At 34.8% G+C, this 24,193-nt stretch overlaps 1 protein-coding gene across 3 annotated transcripts in view; it reads right to left on the reverse strand.

The window, feature by feature from the left end:
- Positions 1 to 24,193, reverse strand: part of ADAMTS20 (ADAM metallopeptidase with thrombospondin type 1 motif 20) — a 188,927-nt gene that overhangs the window by 104,412 nt on the left and 60,322 nt on the right. For all 3 annotated transcript variants that reach the window (XM_082635388.1, XM_082635386.1, XM_082635387.1), the window contains exons 5-10: positions 18,989 to 19,072; positions 18,342 to 18,466; positions 16,967 to 17,007; positions 5,677 to 5,782; positions 3,684 to 3,830; positions 1,235 to 1,376 (exon numbers count right to left, since the gene is read on the reverse strand). In XM_082635388.1, coding sequence (XP_082491514.1) covers positions 1,235 to 1,376; positions 3,684 to 3,830; positions 5,677 to 5,782; positions 16,967 to 17,007; positions 18,342 to 18,466; positions 18,989 to 19,072 — 645 coding nt within the window. The remainder of the gene's footprint in view (positions 1 to 1,234; positions 1,377 to 3,683; positions 3,831 to 5,676; positions 5,783 to 16,966; positions 17,008 to 18,341; positions 18,467 to 18,988; positions 19,073 to 24,193) is intronic.

A 24,193-nucleotide genomic window follows, 5' to 3' on the forward strand; every position in this document is an offset into this window, starting at 1 on the left:
ACAAAGCACCAAGCTGATCTCCCTGTGCTATGCGGCTGCTTCCCACTAGCTATCTACCTCACGTTTGGTAGTGTATATATGTCCACGCCGCTCTTTACTTTCAACTTTTGAACAAAGAGTTCTGAAGTTTTCACAAGATATGAAAATTCACAGAGGCTCACTGGAGTTATACCCAAGATAATCCCTTTCTGTTTCTGAATTTAAATTCAAAGTTCATTCAGTACCTAAGTCAGGTAGGAAAGAAATTTATCTTTTATAACAAAAAATTAAGGTAAATCTTTCCCCCTCCAAAGTAGATGTTTAAAAGCTTATAAAATTTGTGATTATAAATTTAAGATTTTAGGAATAATATTCACTGTACGGAACATGCTTTGTATGTCCCTGTGCTCACTGTTAAGTAACTTTCATTCATTCATTTATTCGTACATTCTTTCATTCATTCACACATTCATTTATTCATTCATTCAACATGCAGTAAGCATTTATTTTCTGGTGCCTATTATGTGGCAGACCCTGAACTGTACTCTGGGGATATTTAAATGAATAAATAAGGCTGGATTCCTGGTCCAATGATCCTCACAATCTAGTAGTATAGTAAGCAATTTGGCAAAGTTTTATACAGGAATGAAGAAAATGGAATGAGTATTCTGCTTGGAAAAGTAAGGCATGGATTCACCAAAGTAGCGACGTTTATTCAAACTAAATCCTAAATTTAATTTACCCTCAAAATAAGGTAAAATCTTGGTTATAGATTCAGTAAAAATGTTAACTCAGCTATTTCGGTGGAAATTTAAAGCATCTAACCTGTGAAAAATCCTCAAAATAAATTATAGAGTAATGGTTTAATGAAAACTAAACAACAAGACCCAAATTTCATTCCTTTGGATTCAAATCTGTTTAAATTAAAATGTAGTCTCTGAGATTCCTGGGGCCTTTAATACAATTCATTATCAAAACACTTATATTTTCTTCTCCCACCCACAAAACAACATCATTTGAAAATAACTATTTGAATGCTTTTAATTTTCAGTAACCTCTCTGTGACTCTTGTTTTCTGACTGGGGATACTTTTTTAAACCTTTTTCCTGACAAACACTAAATTTTTCTAATACTTAAAAATTTTTAAGATATATTCAGCACACTGTCTATCCAAGAGAATAAATGTACATTTCAAAATGTAGTCAAACTACAACTTTATGGTAGTTTTCAAACAAAAGGACATAATTTTTCTTACCAAATAGGGACACACTTGTGATCCAGGACCAAACATAAGTTCACATTGCTTGTTTACGTCATACACTGATCCAGGAAGTTGTGAAGACAGATCGTATATTCTTCCATTTGGTTTGTCAAGGAGGCATTCTCCATGACCAGTACTGTAACAATGACAGAAAACAAAGTACTGTGAATACATATGGATGCATTTCAGTATAATATTCTTTATCACATTTTCTATAGCTCTGCACTTTCAAAGAGACTATCAGTATTTTTTCATAATTTAAAAACCGACTCACATGAAAGTCAGTATGAACACCTCAGTTTATAAAGGACATTTTATGTGTTTGTTCTCATTTGATCTCCACAACTGCCTTAAAGGTAAACATTTTTAAAAAAGAATAACAAATAAACAAAAATTCATCACAATATCATGTTTGAAACATACATTCCTATTTTTATCACACTACACTTTTTGTCTGTTTTGCTATCCAATAGCAATGCCCTATATCTAATGTCCAAATTGTCAAAACGTAAAAAGTAAAGTTTTCAGATCATCTGAGAAAGTACATTGATAGCTCTAAGTGACAACAAAACAAAGGAATTTCCAAAAGTGTTATGTGGTCTCCATCTCAAAGGGTTTTTTTAGGAAAAGAATGTAAATCAGAGTCAATAATGTCAGCTTTGGGAGTTTGCATTTGGGTCTCATCACTTCCCAGAATGCATGGTATGAACAAGTTATTTTGTCTCCCTGAGCCTAAGTCTCCTCATCTGTAAATTGAGAGTGGTAGTGTCTACCTTGCAAATTGCTATTAAAGTATATGATATAACATCTTTAAGGAGTTAGAAAAGTGGTAGATAGTGGTGAAAATGTGTATTTGCTATTCCTAGTTTGTCACACGATAGATAGTCTGCAGAAAACTTTGTGAAAATGTTCAGCCATTCTAACTGGGTTAAAAGCAGCAATTTATTCAACTGAAATAATTAGAAGAAATATATTGGGGGGGATTTTTTATGGCTAGAGGGCATATTAAATTTTGTCCCAAAAATGAACATGTAATTTTTAAAATACCCATTGGCTAGAATCATATTACCCCCTTCCAAAAATAATCACACCCACTGGGTTTTTTTGTTTGTTTGTTTGTTTTTTTTTAAAGTGGTACGCAGGCCTCTCACGTTGCGGAGCACAGGCTCCAGAGGCGCAAGCTCAGCGGCCATGGCTCATGGGCCCAGCTGCTCTGCGGCATGTGGGATCTTCCCGGACTGGGGCACGAACCCGCTTCCCCTGCATCGGCAGGCAGACTCTCAACCACTGCACCACCAGGGAAGCCCCCCACTGGTATTTTTAATCAATACCTCAGTCAGCAATTGAACAAAGGTATATGCAATCACGTGTAGATCAGCAACTGTGTATTGTTCTTTCAAATCAAGTTCCCATACAAGGATAAATAATCACTGCTGATTATAATTAAGGGATATATTTATACACATATATTCCAAAACATGGTTTCATTTATTCCTGTAGTTCTCATAAAGGTAGGTAACTAAAACTGCACAAATTGGTGATTAGAATATGTAGTAGAAAAAAATCAAACAGTATTGTGTTTATAAGAGCTTGGCCTTGCCTTTTGAACAAGTTTCAGTAAGTAGGATAGAAACACCATTTGGATAAGAAGTTGGGAAGCAGAGAAACCTGGTAGGAGTTGAAGAGGCAAGGCAAGAACAATCTGGATCTGCCTCCTGTCTTCAGAGCTGGGAAGAGCCTCCAAAGAACAGGTAAACCTAGAGATTCCATATCCCTTCAGAGAACTATTTGTAATATTCATAGTTTGACTTTAGCTATTCTCTGCCCTTCAAGGGCACCTCAAACTTGAGCTAAACTCCTCTTAAACTATTACCTAGTAGCTTCTGAAAAAATTCAAACACACACAAGGAAGCTTTGATTCCCATTAAGTCTCCCCCTAAAAGAAGTTTTTCCCATAACAGAGAGCCCAAATAATAATAAAAAAAAAAAAAACATGGGGGGCTTCCCTGGTGGCGCAGTGGTTGAGAGTCCGCCTGCTGATGCAGGGGACACGGGTTTGTGCCCTGGTCCGGGAAGATCCCACATGCTGCAGAGCAGCTGGGCCCGTGAGCCATGGCCGCTGAGCCTGCGCGTCCGGAGCCTGTGCTCCACAACGGGAGAGGCCACAACAGTGAGAGGCCCATGTACCAAAAAAAAAGAAAAAAAAAAAACAAAAACATGACAGCTAGATCTGAACTGACCCCCCGCACACCAAAAATATTAGTTAAGAATGAAATATAAAATTCTTCTCTTGTTTTTAAACATCCATTTGTACAGTGAAAGTAAGCTTAAACAATAAAAAACTCAACAGAGATTGAACCACTCTAAAAGAACATACAAGTTTCAAATTTCATAATCTAATAAAAGTTCAATTATTTAACTAAAGTAACACAAAATCACTTACTCTAGGAATTCAGTGATATATTTCTGACTACATTTTGACCAGGTCCAAGGACTTGTGTGGTAATTTAAAGTTGGAGCCATTACATGATACTGATGTTTAATTCCAGTTTCCTTACATTTAAAACTATCATCGTGTGGAACATTAAATCTAAAAATAAAAATAAACACTTAAAAAAGAACATTAAAATATGTATACAACATTAGAAACAGATCTCTTATATTTAAAGTATAATCTAAAATGCAGATAAATCTGATTACATCAGGATTTGTACTCTTGATTTCTCCATAAAGTATTGTAATGCTAGGGTTACCTTCATGTTTAGAAGCACATGATGTCTAAGAAACAGTAGATTATAACTTTGATCAGTAGCACAGTCTGTTGATTTGGTATTTGAATTTAAACAATCAAAATATTTGGATTCTGGCTCACTTCATCACAATATAGACTTAGCATTAACATAAAAATAACTGTAGTTTCCAACACACATACCCTAGGAGATGTGTGTGGAAAGATCAGGTGAAGGCTCTACCACACTAAATTCCAGACCATTGACTATCGCTAGAGTATCAAAACAAAAAAACACAAAAAAACACACTTCTTTAATTTTGTATCACTCTATATTTTCCGTCTATTTCATATGAAACAGCCTAAGTGCTCTTTCTGGTTTATAATCAATAAGTGATGATTTGATTGAACTGGAATAATAAAAATATTCCTAAAGGGCAACCAAATCTTCACAACAAGAGCAATGATATTAAATGATTAGCTGGTCAGCAACAAATCCTACACATTCTTTTGAGGACCCCAGTAAAAACTGACATTTAGAAGAAACCACTTGATTCAGATCCTTGCCTGTCGAAATTTGTACATAAATCAGTATTTTAATTAAACTACTTACCTATATTCTAAAGACACCTAAAGAGTTTCTCAGGAAGAAAATAAATGTCTAAGATGGTACCCTCTGCAAGAACACTCTTCTCCTAGTTAGCACCAGTAGTAACCAGAAATCAGTGCTTTCCAGATGTTGCAATGCATGATGTACCTCAGGCAGGTTCCTGATCTGCCCCCACTTCAACAAACAATATAAAAATCTGAGTGTGCATCTTGTGGATGGTCATGAGATATAACCATGCTAAAGGGAACTGAAGAGGCAATAGTTTAATAAAAATGATCTCCACTTGAAATTATTCCAGCTGAATACTCTAATGACATTAAGCCATGACCAGGAAAAGAAAATGTAGTCAAGAGAGGCATCTCTAGCCTCAATTCCTTATTAGCAGATAACCAAGAAATCAAAGGAGTACTGGGGGTACATTTGGGATCATTTTTCAGGGGATGAGTTTCAGAGGGGTTTCTGATTTTCTCTGGGAGCCCCAAGAGTATCATGGGAAATCACGGCCTCCACATTCTTGGAGCATAAAACCCCAGTAGAATTTTTAATAATGCAGGAACAGATAGGAGAATCTCAAATTTAAAAAAAAAACCAAAAAACAAAAAACAAAAAACTATGCAACTGGGAGGAAATTTTTTTAAAAATCTTTTAGTAATTAAGAAATTCCCACAGGCCACATCTTCTGCTGGGGCTCTGAGCTATAAAAGCAAGAAAAGAATTGGTACTACAAATCTTTTGGGGAGTTCCCCAGAACCAGGGGCCCCTGCAGGCCCTCCCATAAGATGGTAGAGCACAGTACCTGGTCATGTATAGGATAACAAGGGATAGAGGCCAGAAGTGCTTGTCATGTAATCCAATACAGTAAATGAAATAAAAGAATTCCCAAGCTCTAGTTCTTTGCTTAGTCTGTTGATCTGTGCAGCCTGTCTGACCTAACATAGATCACAAAAGAGCCAGAGTTAGAATTTCAGGGGTGAAAATTACACTACTAATACTTTATAAAGATATAAAGGTGCTAATTACTCAATTGAAGATGGAATTTTAGACATTTGTGCAATGGTATATAGAAGGCACGTTACTGAGGTGACAGAAGGTACTTACACATGCCCAAGCTCGTGGGCTATGGTAAAGGCAGCACTCAGTCCATTTTCTTCACTAATAGAGCAGCTCCGTAAAGGATCACACAGGGTACCTAATTCTGCTAAACCTGAAAAATTTCACGTTTGTGTTTCAACAAAATGGGAAATACCAGAATCGTAAAGAAAGCATTAAAGCATTTATCATTGGCATTACTACTTAGAAATGAATGCAGTTGACTGTTAATATTGCATGAACATTTTGTAAGGTGAAGAAAAAAGAACAGAATGATTTGTCTGTAGTTGAAATCTTTTTAGCAAATTCTTGGATTATTTTACTGAAGAAAATAATCCAAAATAAGGGATAGGCAAACAATTTTTTAAAAAACAGAAAAATGAAAAGAACATTTACTACAGGAAGAATGAAGTTTTAGGCCACGTTAGTGTGCATAATAGGAAAGGTAATAAATGTTTAAATTGGTAATAGCACTAATAAAGAAAATAGCACAGAACAATATAAATTATAAATTTTCTTTTATTTTTTAAAGTTTTGAAGCAGCATACAATTATTAAATTACCATATGATAATTAAATGAGTAAAAATATGTTAAATGCTTAGAATAGTGCCTGAATTTAATATGTGTTAAATAAAACATGATAATGATATAACCACTGGAAGCACTTGATTTTGTAACTGCTTCAGCAATGGGAAATGTATCACATATCAAGATCTAGTCACTCATTTAAATAACAACGTGCAACTCTGCAACTCGAATTGCTGCTGAAAGAAGAAGACAGCATGAACTGGTTGGACACCAAAGACAGCAATAGTTACAATTGATATAGTCTTTTATTCTAGAAAAAGAAATTCAAAATAAATGTTCATTATAATAGTCCTACTCCATCATCAACCAAGTTAGCATTTCATTTTACTGTTCAACATAATACAATGGTTTTTGCTATTTCTAGCCTTCAATATTTGCCTGCAAATTTATCTGCTCTCCTACAATGATTCCTTTCATTAAAAATAGATGATCATATATAAAATAACCAGTTTCTTACTGTAAAGTTCTGCATTTATAATTTTTTTAATATAAAATAAATACTTATATTAGCTACTGTGTTTTAGCTCCCTCTTCCTATGTATTCTTTTAGTCATAAATGTCAGAATAAACTGAACACATTTCTTTCATGAATATGTTGGTGTTCCCTTTCCTTCATTAGTATTTTCAATTTGCCTAGTGGCTCAATTCCAGTGTATTCATTTTCAGGGCTGTGTATTTGGAACACAATATTGACTCCATTACCACCTAAACTTTATGATACATGCTTAAAGATAGATATATTATAAACTAAACATTTTAGTCACATGACATATCTGTAAAAATATGCATTGCATATGATTAGAGACCATGATCAAATATCTCCATAGGCAAGACCAACAAAAATCAAAGTGAATGTATAGCCTTATGGTACCAAGCAGCCCGCTGAGGGTTTGTGCCTAGATTCACTCATGTTGATTAAAGGTTCTCTAAAACTGGGCAGAGATAGAATAAAGTAGCACAGGCCCAAATCTGACACAGATTCCCCATGTTTGGAAGTGCAAGAAGCTACACAGAGTCACCAATCCATCATGTTAAAGAATAAAAACCATTTTTAACATACTTGATAAAACATGCTCAGAGACTAAGGCAACAGTATTTGCAAAAGGATAAATAAGCAGGAAACCTAGTAATTACTACCAACATTTTGTATTTGTCATTAAGAACTATCCTTAGGGTGTGTTCAGTTGAGGAGTTAAGAATAAAGGAGCAGCAGCTACTCAGGGGAGGATTTTTTGGGGCAATGGGAGAAGTATAAGAAAGAAAATCCAACTCCAAGAAAATATTGAATCCTCTCCTATGTCATGTTCTGCAAGCTCCCAAAGAGAGGCACTTTTAGGACTCAGAACCCATTGCCTAAAATCCTGGCTGAGTCCCTGGGTGGAGAAAGACCCTGTAAAACATCCGTGTGGCTGACAGGAACTTGGTGCTCCAGCCTGGGGTCAGGGCTGAGCCTCTGATGTGGGAGAGCCGAGTTCAGGACATAGGACCACCAGAGATCTGCTGGCCCCATGTAATATCAATCAGTGAGAGCTCTCCCAGAGATCTCCATCTCAACGCTAAGACCCAGCTCCACCCAACATCCAGCAAGCTCCAGTGATGGAGGCCCCATGCCAATCAACTAGCAAGACAGGAACACAACCCCACCCATTAGTAAAGAGGCTGCCTAAAATCATAATAAGTTCACAGACACCACAAAACACATCACCAGATGTGGGCCTGCCCACCAGAAAGAAAACACCCAGCCCCACCCACCAGAACACAAGCACCAGTCCTCTCCGCCAAGCCTACACAAGCCACTGAACCAACCTCACCCACTGGGGGCAGATACCAAAAAAACCAGGAACTATGAACTTGTAACCTGTGAAAAGGAGACCCCAAACACAGTAAGTTAAACAAAATGAGAAGATAGAGAAATATGCAGCAGATAAAGGAGCAAGATAAAAACCCTCTAGACCAAACAAATGAAGAGGAAATAAGCAGTCTACCTGAAAAAGAATTCAGAGTAATGATAGTAAAGGTGATCCAAATACTTGGAAATAGAATGGACAAAATAAAAGAAACATTTAACAAGGACTTAGAAGAACAAAAGAGCAAACAAACAATGATGAACAACACAATAAATGAAATTAAAAATCCTCTAGAAGGAATGAATAGCAGAATAACTGAGGCAGAAGAACGGATAAGTGACCCGGAAGATAAAATAGTGGAAATAACTACCACAGAGCAGAATAAAGAAAAAAGAATGAAAAGAATTGAGGACAGTCTCAGAGACCTCTGGGACAATATTTAATGCAACATTCGAATTATAGGGGTCCCAGAAGAAGAAGAGAAAAAGAAAGGGTCTGAGAATATATTTGAAGAGATTATAGTTGAAAACTTCCCTAACGTGGGAAAGGAAATAGTCAATCAAGTCCTGCAAGCATAGAGAGTCCCATACAGGATAAATCCAAGGAGAAACATGCCAAGACACATATTAATCAAAATATCAAAAATTAAATACAAAGAAAAAATATTAAAAGCAGTAAGGGAAAAGCAACTAATAACATACAAGGGAATCCCCATAAGGTTAAGAGCTGATCTTTCAGCAGAAACTCTGCAAACCATAAGGGAGTGGCAGGACATATTTAAAGTGATGAAAGGGAAAAACCTACAACCAAGATTACTCTACCCAGCAAGGATCTTATTCAGATTCGATGGAGAAATTAAAACCTTTAGAGACAAGCAGAAGTGAAGAGAATTCAGCAACACCAAACCAGCTTTACAACAAATGCTAAAGGAACTTCTCTAGGCAGGAGACACAAGAGGAGGAAAATACCTACAAAAACAAACCCAAAACAATTAAGAAAATGGTAATAGGAATGTACATATTAATAATTACCTTAAATGTAAATGGACTAAATGCTCCAACCAAAGACACAGACTGGCTGAATGGATATAAAAACAAGACCCATATATATGCTGACTACAAGAGACCCACTTCTGACCTAGGGACACATATAGACTGAAAGTGAGGGGATGTAAAAATATATTCCATGCAAATTGAAATCAAAAGAAAGCTGGAGTAGCAATTCTCATATCAGACAAAGTAGACTTAAAAGTAAAGACTATAACAAAAGACAAAGAAGAACACTACACAATGATAAAGGGATCAATCCAAGAAGAAGATATAACAATTGTAAATATTTATGCACCCAACATAGGAGCACCTCAATACATAAGGCAAATGCTAACCGCCATAAAAGAGGAAATTGACAGTAACACAATAATAGTAGGGGACTTTAACACCCCACTTTCACCAATGGACAGATCATCCAAAAGGAAAATAAATAAGGAAACACAAGCTTTAAATGACACATTAAACAAGATGGGCTTAATTGATATTTATAGAACATTCCATCCAAAAACAACAGAATACACTTTCTACTCAAGTGCTCATGGAACATTCTCCAGGATAGATCACATCTTGGGTCTAATCAAGCCTTGATAAATTTAAGAAAACTGAAATCGTACCAACTACCTTTTCCAACCACAACACTATGAGACTAGATATCAATTAAAGGAAAAAAAGCTGTAAAAAATACAAACACATGGAGGCTAAATAATATGCTACTAAATAACCAACAGGTCACTGAAGAAATCAAAGAGGAAATCAAAAAATACCTAGAAACAAACAACAATGAAAACATGATGACCCAAAACCTATAGGATGCAGCAAAAGCAGTTCTAAAAGGGAGGTTTATAGGAATACAATCCTACTTCAAGAAACAAGAATATTCTCAAATAAACAACCTAACCTTACACCTAAAGCAATTGGAGAAAGAAGAAAAAAAAAAGCCCAAAGTTAGCACAAAGAAAGAAATCATAAAAATCAGATCAGAAATAAATGAAATAGAAACAAAGAAAAAATGGCAAAGATCAATAAAACTAAAAGCTTCTTCTCTGAGAAGATAAACAAACTTGATAAACCATTAGCCAGACACATCAAGAATAAAAGGGAGAAGACTTAAATCAACAGAATCAGAAATTAAAAAGAAGTAGCAACTGACACTGCACATATACAAAGGATCATGAGAGATTGCCACAATCAACTATATGCCAACAAAATGGACAACCTGGAAGAAATGGACAAATTATTAGAAAAGCACAACCTTCTGAGACTGAACCAAAAAGAAATAGAAAATATAACAAGACCAATCACAAGCACTGAAATTGAAACTGTGATAAAAAATCTTCCAAAAACAAAAGCCCAGGAACAGATGGCTTCACAGGTGAATTCCATCAAACATTTAGAGAAGAGGTAACACCAACATTCTCAAACTCTTCCAAAATATAGTAGAGAGAGGAACATTCCCAAACTCATTCTACAAGGCCAACATCATCCTGATATCAAAACCAGACAACGATGTCACCAAAAAAGAAAACTACAGGCCAATATCACTGATGAACATAGACGCAAAAATCCTCAGCAAAATACTAGCAAACAGAATCCAACAGCACATTAAAAGGATCCTACACCATGATCAAGTGCGGTTTATACCAGGAATGCAGGATTCTTCAATATAAGCAAATCAATCAATGTGATACACCATATTAACAAATTGAAGGATAAAAACCATATGAGAAAATAACACACCATGGTAAAGCAATTACACTCCAATAAAAATGTTAAAAAAAAACCAACATATGATAATCTAAATAGATGCAGAAAGTGATTTTGACAAAATTCAACATCCATTTATGATAAAAACTCTCCAGAAAGTAGGCATAGAGGGAACCCACCTCAACATAATAAAAGCCATATATGACAAACCCTCAGCCAGCATCGTCCTCAGTGGTGAAAAACTGAAACCATTTCCACTAAGATCAGGAACAAGACAAGGTTGCCCACTCTCACCACTCTTATTCAACATAGTATTGGAAGTTTTAGCCACAGCAATCAGAGAAGAAAAGGAAATAAAAGGAATCCAAATCGGAAAAGAAGAAGTAAAGCTGTCACTGTTTGCAGATGACATGATACTATACATACAGAATCCTAAAGGTGCTACCAGAAAACTACTAGAGCTATTCAATGAATTTGGTAATGTAGCAGGATACAAAATTAATGCACAGAAATCTCTGGCATTCCTATACACTAATGATGAAAAATCTGAAAGTGAAATCAAGAAAACACTCCCATTTACCATTGCAACAAAAAGAATAAGTATCTAGGAATAAACCTATCTAAGGAGACAAAAGACCTGTATGCAGAAAATTATAAGACACTGATGAAAGAAATTAAAGATGATACCAACAGATGGAGAGATATACCATGTTCTATGATTGGAAGAATCAACATTGTGAAAATGACTCTACTACCAAAGCAATCTACAGATTCAATGCAATCCCTATCAAACTACCACTGACATTTTTCACAGAACTAGAACAAAAAATTTCACAATTTGTATGGAAACACTAAAGACCCCGAGTAGCCAAAGCAATCTTGAGAACGAAAAACGGAGCTGGAGGAATCAGGCTCCTTGACTTCAGACTATACTACAAAGCTACAGTAATCAAGACAGTATGGTACTGGCACAAAAACAGAAATATAGATCAATGGAACAGGATAGAAAGCCCAGAGATAAACCCACGTACATATGGTCGCCTTATCTTTGATAAAGGAGGCAGGATGTACAGTGGAGAAAGGACAGCCTCTTCAATAAGTGGTGCTGGGAAAACTGGACAGGGACATGTAAAAGTATGAGATTAGATCACTCCCTAACACCATGCACAAAAATAAGCTCAAAATGGATTAAAGACCTAAATGTAAGGCCAGACACTATAAAACTCTTAGAGGAAAACATAAGTAGAACACTCTATGACATAAATCACAGCAAGATCCTTTTTCACCCACCTCCTAGAGAAATGGAAATAAAAACAAAAATAAACAAATGGGACCTAATGAAACTTCAAAGCTTTTGCACAAAGGAACCATAAACAAGACCAAAAGACAACCCTCAGAATGGGAGAAAATATTTGCAAATGAAGCAACTGACAAAGGATTAATCTCCAAAATTTATAAGCAGCTCATGAAGCTCAATAACAAATAAACAAACAACCCAATCCAAAAATGGGCAGAAGACCTAAATAGACATTTCTCCAAAGAAGATATACAGACTGCCAACAAACACAGGAAAGAATGCTCAACATCATTATTCATTAGAGAAATGCAAATCAAAACTACAATGAGATATCATCTCACACCAGTCAGAATGGCCATCATCAAAAAATCTAGAAACAATAAATGCTGGAGAGGGTGTGGAGAAAAGTGAACACTCTTGCACTGCTGGTGGGAATGTGAATTGGTACAACCACTATGGAGAACAGTATGGAGGTTCCTTAAAAAACTAAAAATAGAACTACCATATGACCCAGCAATCCCACTACTGGGCATATACCCTGAGAAAACCAGAATTCAAAAAGAGTCATGTACCAAAATATTCATTGCAGCTCTATTTACAATAGCCAGGATATGGAAGCAACCTAAGTGTCCATCATCAGATGAATGGATAAAGAAGTTAAGGCACATATATACAATGGAATATTACTCAACCATAAAAAGAAACTAGGTGGATGGACCTAGAGTCTGTCATACAGAGTGAAGTAAGTCAGAAAGAGAAAGACAAATACCGTATGCTAACACATATATATGGAATCTAAGAAAAAAAATGTCATGAAGAACCTAAGGGTAAGATGGGAATAAAGACACACACCTACTAGAGAATGGACTTGTGGATATGGGAGGGGGAAGGGTAAGCTGTGACAAAGTGAGAGAGTGGCACGGACATATATACACTACCAAACATAAAATAGATAGCTATTTGGAAGCAGCAGCATAGCACAGGAAGATCAGCTCGGTGCTATGTGACCACCTAGAGCGGTGGGATAGGGAGGGTGTGAGGGAGGGAGACACACGAGGGAAGAGATATGGGAACATATGTATATGTATAACTGATTCACTTAGTTATAAAGCAGAAACTCACACACCATTGTAAAGCAATAATACTGCAATAAAGATGCAAAAAAAAAAAAAGTTCAGAGACCTAAAAAAATGAAAAAGTTGGGTAGCTATAGTATTGCCAGACACAGTACTTTAAAATAAAGCTATACTGACTTGATTTTCTTTAAAAAGCATTATTAGAGATAAAAAGAAGTCACTGCACAGTTGTAAAAGGTTCAATTCAAACTTATATATGCCTAATGAGTTAGCCTGAAAGTAGATGAAACAAAAAATTTGAATACTGTAATTGTAAAAATTATAATGTAAAATTGAAAATGGAGAGAGTGACAGAGATATATTCATGTTTCAAGTAAGTGACCTAGTAAGCAAAAAATTAGTAAATATATAGTTGATTTGAACAACATAATTGGCAAGTTTGATTTAACAGGCATATAGAAACCTGTATACCATAGTTAAAGAATGTACATTCTGTTTAAACATACATGAAACTTTTTTTTAACTGACCACATAATAGACCATACAGGTAATACCAAAAGATTTCAAAGAATGGGTATCGTATAGATCATGTTCTCCAACTACAGTGAAATTAAATTAGAATTTAATAAACAAAAAACAGTAAGTCTCAATATATTCATAAAATTTTTAAATGTATTTCTAAATTAATAAGTCAAAAAAGAAATCATGATGAATTTATACATACTTAGAATTTAGAATTTTAAATGACATGAAAAATACCTATCAAAATTTGTGGGACACAATAAAATGATACCTTGAAGTAAATCGATAGTCTTAAACAATAAAATTAGAAAAGAAAAAATCCTGGATGTTATTGAGCTAACAGTCAGTTTACATTATAAATAGAACAGCAGGAGTAAATTGGAAAGAAAAGGAAAGAGAGAGCAGAAATTAATGAAATAAAAATGAGATTGAAAGCAAAGATTTGATCCTTTAAACAGACAAATGCAATAGACAATATTCCAGTGAAATTGGGCCATTATAAAGAAGTGCAAATAGATAATATCAGAAATAAAACAAGGCAGAAGTATAGCTACTGACAGAACTTAAAAGAAAATGCTATGAGAATAATTTAAACTAATTTTACTACTACTAAAAGAAATGGTCAGATATCTAGAAAAGCACACTTTTTAAAATACCTTCAAGAAGATTTTTCTAAAAGTTTGATTACCGTTGGAAAAATTAAGTAGTTAAATATCTTCCACAAAGGAAAGATGAAACCCAGATGGTTTTCTAGGTGGGATCTCCCATGCTTTCAAGATATAGATCATTCCAACATTATTTAAAATCTTCCAGAGAATGGGAAAAGAAATAATATACTTCCAACAAATTCTGTATGGTGAATAAAACCTTGGTATCAAAATTAGACAAATATAATCGAAGGAAGATCATTTCACTCCTGAAAATATATGCATGGAATGGAATCTAGCAGTGAGTTTAAAAAAAAAAAAAGGAAAAACCTTGATCACGTTTGGTTTAGTGCTACCAAACTCATAAAAGGAATTCACAGGATTAAATTAATCGTATGATCATTTCAATATCTGAAAAATTTTTTAATAAAAAAGCATACATTTTTTAAGTCTCAGAAAACTATGATGATAAGTTTATCTGCCAAGAACCTATGTCAAATATTCCTAATGGTGAAACTGCACAAGTATTCCTTTTAAAATCCAGGAAAAAAGGCTACCATCATCATTTCTATTCAACATTCAACAAGGTTTTTGTCTTGCTTTAAGACAAAAGAAAGAAAAAGAGAAAAACAAAAGAAAGTTATAAGGATTGAAGAAGAGGAAGAATAATAACCATAATTCACAAGTGATATAAATATCCACAGGTAAATTATAAGGATTAATTAGAGTAATGAATCAGGTGGCTAGATTTAAAATCAATAATCCAAATAATCTAATGCATTTCTACCAATCAACATCAAAGACCATACACTAATAAAAGAGGTAAATGAAAGTTGTGCATGACCAGCTTTGAAAGAAAATATTATACACTACTGAAAGAAATTTTAAAAAGACCTTCGTAAATAGACAGATAATTGTTTTATAATGACTTGACATGCTGGTCTAAAATTTTTATGGAAGAGCAAAGGTCCAAAAATAGCCAAAATACTCTTGAAGAAAATTAGATGTAGTTATATACCCTATGAATTATGATGATTTATTATATAGCTATAAAATTTGAAATAATATGAAATTGGCACATGGATTAATACAAAGTATTGATTAATGAAACAACAGGATGATTTGCACGTGTCAGTGCAAACAGAAACTTTATATATGGCATTGCACATTCTAATGAAAGGAGGTGAACTAGTCAATGTGTGATCTGAGGAAACTGGACATCCACAGAGAAAAGGAACTTACAAAACTAGATCCCTATTTGATACCACATCAAAAAAATTATGCCAAACGGTTTACAGATTTAAATGTGAAAAGACAAATTTTTAAATATTTACAAGAAAACAGGATAATACACTCAGACTTTTGAGCTACAGAAGGCTCAGAAGGCTATAATTTCTTTAGTAAGATACAAAATTGCTAAACCTAAAATTACAAATTCAGCTACAGCATATATTTTCACGCACATAAAACAATTAACACTAAGGAACAAATTATTAACAGATATTTGCAATACATATAAACCAAAAAGGGTTTGGGTATCAAGAAGTTACAAAGAACACTAAAAGGCAGTAAGAAAATGAAAAGTACAACAGCAGAAAAATAGGCAATGTTTTTTTCATTTCTTTCATTCTTCTCTAAAAAGGAAATATAAATGACCAGTAAATATATAAAAAGATGTCCAAACTCATTAGTGACCAGGGAACTGAAAATTATTGCTATAATGAAATATATTAAATTTGGATTGGCAAAAATGAGAAATTTGAAGATCCTGGTATTAATAGTGATATAATCAAAATGAATGCTTACACACTATTGATTAAAGGTATAAATTGGTACCACTTTAGAAAATAATTTGCTATATCTTATAAAGTTAAACATGAACACATTTAATGGCATGCAATTCTAACCGTAGGAATATACCTTAGTTCTTATAATAAAGATCATAATAGAAAACAGCTGGAATCAGCCCAAATATTCACTGACAGGATATAGATATGTGAACTGTGGATGAAATATTGTACAGCAGTGAAAATGCATGAACTAAAGCTCAAAAATAAGCATAATCAAGCAATTTCTTTTAGGAATATATACATATACAATAAAACTCTTTTTCAAAAGATGGAAGGAACTGCCACATACAAAATTTATGCTATTGGTTACCTCTTGGGGAAGTGCGAGGGAGAGAATAAGGACTTAGCACAGGCCATAGAACAGTACCAATAAATTTCTAATTCTTAAATCTGGTGGTGGATTCATGACTATTTTTTTTTTGCTTTAAATTTGCATATAAGTTTTTATGCACTATTTTGTACGGATCAAATATTACACCATAAAACACTTTAAAATGTCCAGCTCTGCATAGCACTTGATATTTAGAAATTAATTGGTACATAAATATTAGCTCTTATTCTTTAAAACTTAGAGCAGAATCAAATAATAGTGACACTAACCATTAATTAATAATCAAAATGATTAATGTGTAAATTAAAAGGAAGATAATCGAAACATCATTTTAAATAATTCAGTAAACAATTATATAAGCTATATTTTATTTACCAAATAACTTACCTAATGTGTCACATTTCTCTCTAGCTCCACAAATGTCTTCCCTTAAAACAAAAGATTTTGAAGCATTTTCAGAAAATATTTTTTGTAACATGCCAAAACAAAGATAAAGAAGCTTTAACTATGACATGACTATTACCCTAAACCTAGAGTAATGCACCATTTTTGCATATCAATAACCAATAGGTGCTATATAAAAGTGATTGCTGTGAACAGCTGAAGCTTAACGAAGTTCAATGAAAAGCTTTCTAAGTGTATTTTTCTCCTCTCTGCCTTTATTTATGCAGTAGTATATGTAATATACTCTTGATGTTTCAATGTGTTTATGAACTTCAGCTATTATTCTCAGCTGCAAAATAATGATGTTCTCAGATGTTACCAAGTTGCTTAAATTTTTTCCTTCTTAAATTACTTAGTCCCTAAACATTCATTATGACAGTTCTCTAGTCTCCTCCCTCATGGTCTCCTCTTACAGCCCTTTTCCTCCCTCCCATCATTAATCTATTATCTTCCGTCTTTGCTGCTTGACCTCTAACTATAACCCAGGGCAGAACCATGGATTGGTAATAGAATACTCTGCATAAATTTGAGTCAATTCTGTTTTAGTTTAGAAAAGAAATAAAGCACATGGACAATATGTCAGCTGTTTTACATAAACTAAAGGTTTTCATTTCAGGGTTCTAGAAAGCCAAAATTTCTCTGAGTCTGACCCTCAAGCAGAATTTTCCCCCTTGGCCAAGCAACCAACCAAAACAAACAACAAACTCAGGATCTAAATATCCTAGTAGCATGACTGTAGCTGAAACAAAGATGTGAATTAACAATGTATAGTGGTACATGTAAAATGGATACTCATTTTATAATAGCAGCAGCTGCATATAAATAAATAGGTTTGAGAAAAACCCTAGCAAAAGCAGCCCAGTAATTAAGTCATGCATTGAGCATCAAAACAAGGAACAGATAGATATTTTTAAGTATAGGGAGTCCAAAATAAGTTCAAAGGCTTTCTTTTACAAGTGATTTAAAGGTCAAGTTAGGGAAGAAACAAAACTTGTTCTCAGTTCCATAACTATATTAATTTCCAAGTAATTTTCCTAATTCTTACTCTGTCACTAATATAATAAGGAAATTATCTTGTTTATGTCAAACCATTACTTAGCAACCTAACGTTGCTAATTTCCTAAGGAATCAGGCCAGTGTTCTGGTCTGAAAAAAACGGAAGAATGCTTTCATTCAATGGTATCTTTTGTAATACAAGTTCTCATAGAACGTTTCTAGGTATTATCGATAAACAATTAACGTAAGAAGAAGTATTGGTGATCACGCAGGAGATAAAGGGTAAACAATTTCACTGCAAGGGTTATTTCTAGAACTGTACCTAGTGATAAGAACAGCAGTATCATGGTGGGATGGGTGGGCATCATCAAGAACATTCTGAGTTTGCTGCCATAAACAGAAGTTGCGTAATGTGGTAGCTGCATTAAAACTGATGACTGGTCCTTCCTACACACAAAAAATCAGCAATTTAACATTACGTCAAAACATTCATGGCCTTTTTCCTTCCAAGCCTGTCAGTGTTTATGCAATTCATTAAATAGCATTTTCACAGGCAAATGAAGAAGTGGTATCATCTCTCCCTCATATCTAAAACATATTTCAGCAATACTTAAAACACTGTGATCAAAACAGAATCAAATTAGACCTTCCAATATTTGGGATTGAAAAACTAACTTCTGAAAATTACTATATTTTAAATCTTTCAACAGTAGGATTATAAAAGTGAATACCTAAATGTTTTCAACCTTAAATTTTTAATTGTTTATTAATTTTTGTAACTTCCTCTGTTGTCATTCCATTTTGTTTCCATCACGACAGAAAAAGTTAACTCCACTCCTTTTCAAATCAAGTTTTGCAATATACATTTTTAAAATATCTCATTTCTAATAAGAGTTTCATGATCTCTCTCTATATTCCCGCTAAAAGCCTACTGCAGCTAGGATTACTACTTTTAGAACTGTTTCTTACCCGTTCATCATGAATTATAACTAATTTTACAATTACTATGTTTATAAGATTTCCAATACTTGAGTCCTTGTAGATCGCTGCAACCTGCAAGGAAAAAAATATAATATTAGATGCCTAAAATGAATACCTTTTTCAAAAGTAAATTGAAGCCAGTCTGAGCCAGAGCATCAATTCTCCAATTTAGCTGCACACTGGAATCTCCTAGGTAGCTTTTCACAAATCCCTAAGCTCAGGCCACATCCCTTATCAATTAAATCAGAATCTTAAGGGCTGAGACCCAGGCATCAGCATCTTTTAAAATTCCCTGGCTTTTTAATGATTCCAATGTGAAGCCAAGTTTGAGAAACAGTATCCTAAATCTTGCTACTGAGATTCACTCATTGATCAGCTGCATCCGTATCACCTAGAGCTGATTAGAAATAAGGAATCTCAGGCCCCACCCTGGACAGGTGAGTCAGAATCTATATTTTAACAAGATCCTCAAGTGATCTGAACATGCATTAGAGCTTGGAAAATACTGTTCTAGATGATTCACCAAAAACTTCACTACATTCTGTGTCACAATCCACAATTTATGTGTCCACAATACACCATAAAAATAAATATATAAGGTTTACCTGTTCTTTTCTGGCAGTTTTACCTAATCTTTCTGCCATGATTGCATATTTTCAACTCTGAATATGCTTATGGTTTTTAATTGTTTAGCACACTAGAATCCATGGAGACAAATTCATCCAGAATCACACAAACAGCCATAGGAGAGGTCATGCTTCACAATCTGGTCTTTCATTCTCCAAAACTGGAGAATGCAATTCTAGGAGGCACTCTGTATGGGCTTATAGTGAAGGTGCCATCCAATTCACTAATTCATATCCTCATCTTGTAGCCACCATAGAGGCTTCCAGAGAGCAGGAGTGTATTCCATGGCCAACACCTCTGCCTTGCACTCCTTATATCCTTTAGAAATAACCTTCTGGATCTGGGCCACCTGTGCCACGAAAATTGCTTCTGAAATGTGGATCACCATCTCCTGAACCACTGCCCAAACCAAGACAGCAGAATTGGAGGTGCTACTTCTCTTGTTTATTTAAATAATGTTCAGCAACTATTCCTTCTTTCGCTGGCTATAGACCCAAAGATAGAGAAGAGGACATGGTCCCTGACCTTGTGGAGCTTAACAGTTTCCTAGAAGTACCAGTAGTGGAGCCCTCACCCTATCAGCCAAAGTTGCTTCAAAACAATGAATAATATGACTGCTACAGTTGCTCCTAATGCCACACGGAGAAGCACCAGAGCCAGAGCCAAAAGCACCTCTGACCCTATAGGGTCAGCGTGAACTTAAATACACATTCGAGCACCTTTCCTATTGTTTTAGCTGTGCAGCCACAAATACAGGTTTGCTATCTTTATCTTCAGTGATGCCTTTGGTTCTAGCGTTTTTTGGCAAGTGATGGTCACCACAGTGGAGTTGAGAGTAAGTACAGTTAAGACAGGGACAGGCAGATGACTGGCTGTTTCAAGCTGGTCTGCTAGCACTGCAGTATTGCTCACTTTAAAATCGGAGCTGTGGAAATCTATGGCTGAATTGATTAATATATATTTTAAAAGTTGCATGGAAAATGAATATATATTGTAGAAAACAAATTATACCCATATTTGTGACTTCAGAGTTATCTCCTGATCATGTGAAGTTAACAGTAGTTGCTTTAACCAAGTCAAATTACAAGGTAGACAAAGTACCTCAAAGGTATGTACAAAGGCTCTTTTCCTCTAAAAATGAAAACCAGTTGTGAAGACTTGTCACAGGCCATCATACATTGCCAGTAGCTCAGAGAAAAGAGCTTAGGTGCTGTAAAGTATCTAAATGGCTAATTACTCTACTCGTTGCCTGAAATATGTTGACTACAAATGATAATCTGGATATTGTAATATTAACTATAAAATATATAACCACAAAAATGTTTTCAGTTTCAGAAGGAAACAGACGTGGCACCTTTATTGGAAAGTGACCAACCTACCAGCTGGAATTTGGAAACATATTCCTCCCAGTGTTCTGACAGTATGTTTTAAAATATATTACTACAACAAAATTTCTTTAAAATGTAACATTAGGAAAAAGATCATTCAAATTATTATGTAAGATGGGCAATGTTATGAAGCAGAGTCCCTCAAATTAAACAGGCCCAGGTTCAAATTCTAACTTCCACTTGTTGATAACACCTACTTATCAAGCTGCTATAAAGATTAAATGAGATGGTGTACAAAAAGCATTTAGATTAGGGCCTGGGTCATAGTGATCTATGATAGCTATTATTACTGCTTTCAAAAGAAAAGGCATATGTTATATATAATGCTAATTCTAGTTCATTTGTTTCAAATTTCAATAGTTACCATAGAATGGCAAACTGAAAGCAAAGGATCCAAGAGCAGTTTCATTCTTTCTTTCAATATTTATTGAATTATCTGTTGCCTGTCAAATACTGTGTTGCTTGCCTAATATACAAATGAATAAAGCATCATCTCTACCCTTAAAAAATTCAGTCTTCCAGGGGTAAAAGGTATAAAAACAGATGGTTCAGTTTAAATAATTATTCATATACACCCAAAAAAAACCCCTCAGGTTGGTATTTTGCTTTTACACTAAAATGGGATGTGTCTTCAAGAAGGTCATCTTGCTCATTTAATTGTATGCACCTCCTATTGTTTTATGTATTGACCTTTATAATCTATGTGCTCACACTCTATACATACATACCTTTTACAATACTTTGATATTTAGAGGTGCTTTTATTGAATAACTATTCAATTAAGCTGAATTGTGAATCAGGCAGATGAATGACCAGAAGGCCCACTTGTTACTTCAGAGGCTTTCCCAATTAGCATGCACAACATGCTTCTCTTATCCCTAAAACTACCACCCCATATTAGGTCACCATAATGGTAGGGTATCCATGTTTGCTACTTCCTCATAAATGCATAACTAGAAATAATATTTATCAAATGCTTACTATGTGTGTGATGTGATCTAAGTTTAAATGTATTAATTCATTTAGTAATTCTCACAACAAATCCTATGAGCCAGAAACTACTGTATCCATTTTACGGGTGAGAAAACTAAGGTACAGAGAAGTTAAGTAATGCACTCAAGGTTAGGTGTCTGGTAAGCAACGGAATAATTTCCATCCAAGGCAGTCTAGCTTCAGCTCTGACTTCTATATCTGATCTTATGGAACTTCAACATTCTACCCTAAGTATTTCCCAATTAGCCCTTGGTACAAAAGTTATTTCAGAACCCTGATGTGGTGCATGCCCTAGCCCCTGACACTGTCCTGTTATAGTCACTTGAGCATGGCCTCAGAAGTCCTACACAGTCAGGAGACCTGGGTTTTAGTTCTAGCTCTTACCAGTTACAAGCCAGTTGTCTAACTCTAGAAATGGATGTATCTACTTTTTGTCTCAATACCACAACTACAGTGAGGCACTGAGCACCCTTGGTCACAGTGCCCTGGTGTGCTGGGTTAGTATTTACCAGATGCTGTTGGGGAAGGGGTGTGAGAACATTGGTTTTAAAGAACAAAATCATTCCACAGTTTGAGAAAAGTTGAGTAAAAAAATTAAACAGATGCCTTCATGGAGTCTTGAATAGGCTAACATATACGCATAAATATTAAATCTACAGGAGAGGTATTACATGCAGCATCTCACACAACTACTTGGCCAAGTCCTCTGTTCCCCTTCATGGAACATGCCGAAGGACGAGTATCCCATCCCAGACTACACTGTAGGAACTGCTAGATTAGATTTCTAAGGTACCTTTTCTGTTTTATAAAACCATGGAATATTGTTAAATATTACTGTAATCACTCCACTTTAGAGTGCTATATATTAGAACATTCATGGATCCAGTTAAAGTGTATTCAATCTTTTATTTTTTTTAATCTTTTTAAAAAATTTTATTTCATTTATTTTTTTATACAGCAGGTTCTTATTAGTTATCCATTTTATACATATTAGTGTATATATGTCAATCCCAACCTCCCAATTCATCCCACCACCAGCCCCACCACCACTTTTCCCCCTTGGTGTCCATACTTTTGTCCTCTACATCTGTGTCTCTATTTCTGTCCTGCAAACTGGTTCATCTGTACCATTTTTCTAGGTTTCACGTATATGCGTTAATATACGATATTTGTTTTTCTCTTTCTGACTTACTTCACTCTGTATGATAGTCTCTAGATCCATCCACATCTCTACAAATGACCCAGTTTCGTTCCTTTTTATGGCTGAGTAATATTCCACTGTATATATGTACCACATCTTCTTTATCCATTCATCTGTTGATGGACACTTAGGTTCCTTCCATGACCTGGTTATTGTCAATAGTGCTGCAATGAACATTGGGGTGCATGTGTCTTTTTGAATTATGTTTTTTTCTGAGTATATGCCCAGTAGTGGGATTGCTGGGTCATATGGTAATTCTATTTTTAGTTTTTTAAAGAACCTCCATACTGTTCTCCATAGTGGCTGTATCAATTTACATTATCACCAACAGTGCAAGAGGGTTCCCTTTTCTCCACATCCTCTCCAGCATTTGTTGCTTGTAGATTTTCTGATGATGCCCATTCTAACTGGTGTGAGGTGATACCTCCCTGTAGTTTTGATTTGCATTTCTCTAACAATTAGTGATGTTGAGAGGTTTTCATTTGCTTCTTGGTCATCTGTATGTCTTCTTTGGAGAAATGTCTATTTAGGTCTTCTGCCCATTTTTTGATTGGGTTGATTGCTTTTTTAATATTGAACTGCATGAGCTGTTTATATATTTTGTCTGTTGATTCATCTGCAAATATTTTCTCCCATTCTGAGGGTTGTCTTTTCATTGTTTATGGTTTCCTTTGCTCTGTAAAAGCTTTTAAGTATCATTAGATCCCATTTGTTTATTTTTGCTTTTATTTCCATTACTCTAGCTGATGGATCAAAAAAAGATCTTGCTGTGATTTATGTCAAAGAGTGTTCTTCCTATGTTTTCCTCTAAGAGTTTTATAGTGTCCAGTCTTACATTTAGGTCTCTAATCCATTTTGAGTTTATTTTTCTGTATGGTGTTAGGGAGTGTTCTAATTTCATTCTTTTACATGTAGCTATCCAGTTTTCCCAGCACCACTTATTGAAGAGACTGTCATTTCTCCATCCTTGCCTGCTTTGTCATA

Source organism: Mesoplodon mirus (assembly GCF_964341445.2).
Source record: "Mesoplodon mirus genome assembly, chromosome: 11".
NCBI lineage: Eukaryota > Metazoa > Chordata > Mammalia > Artiodactyla > Ziphiidae > Mesoplodon > Mesoplodon mirus.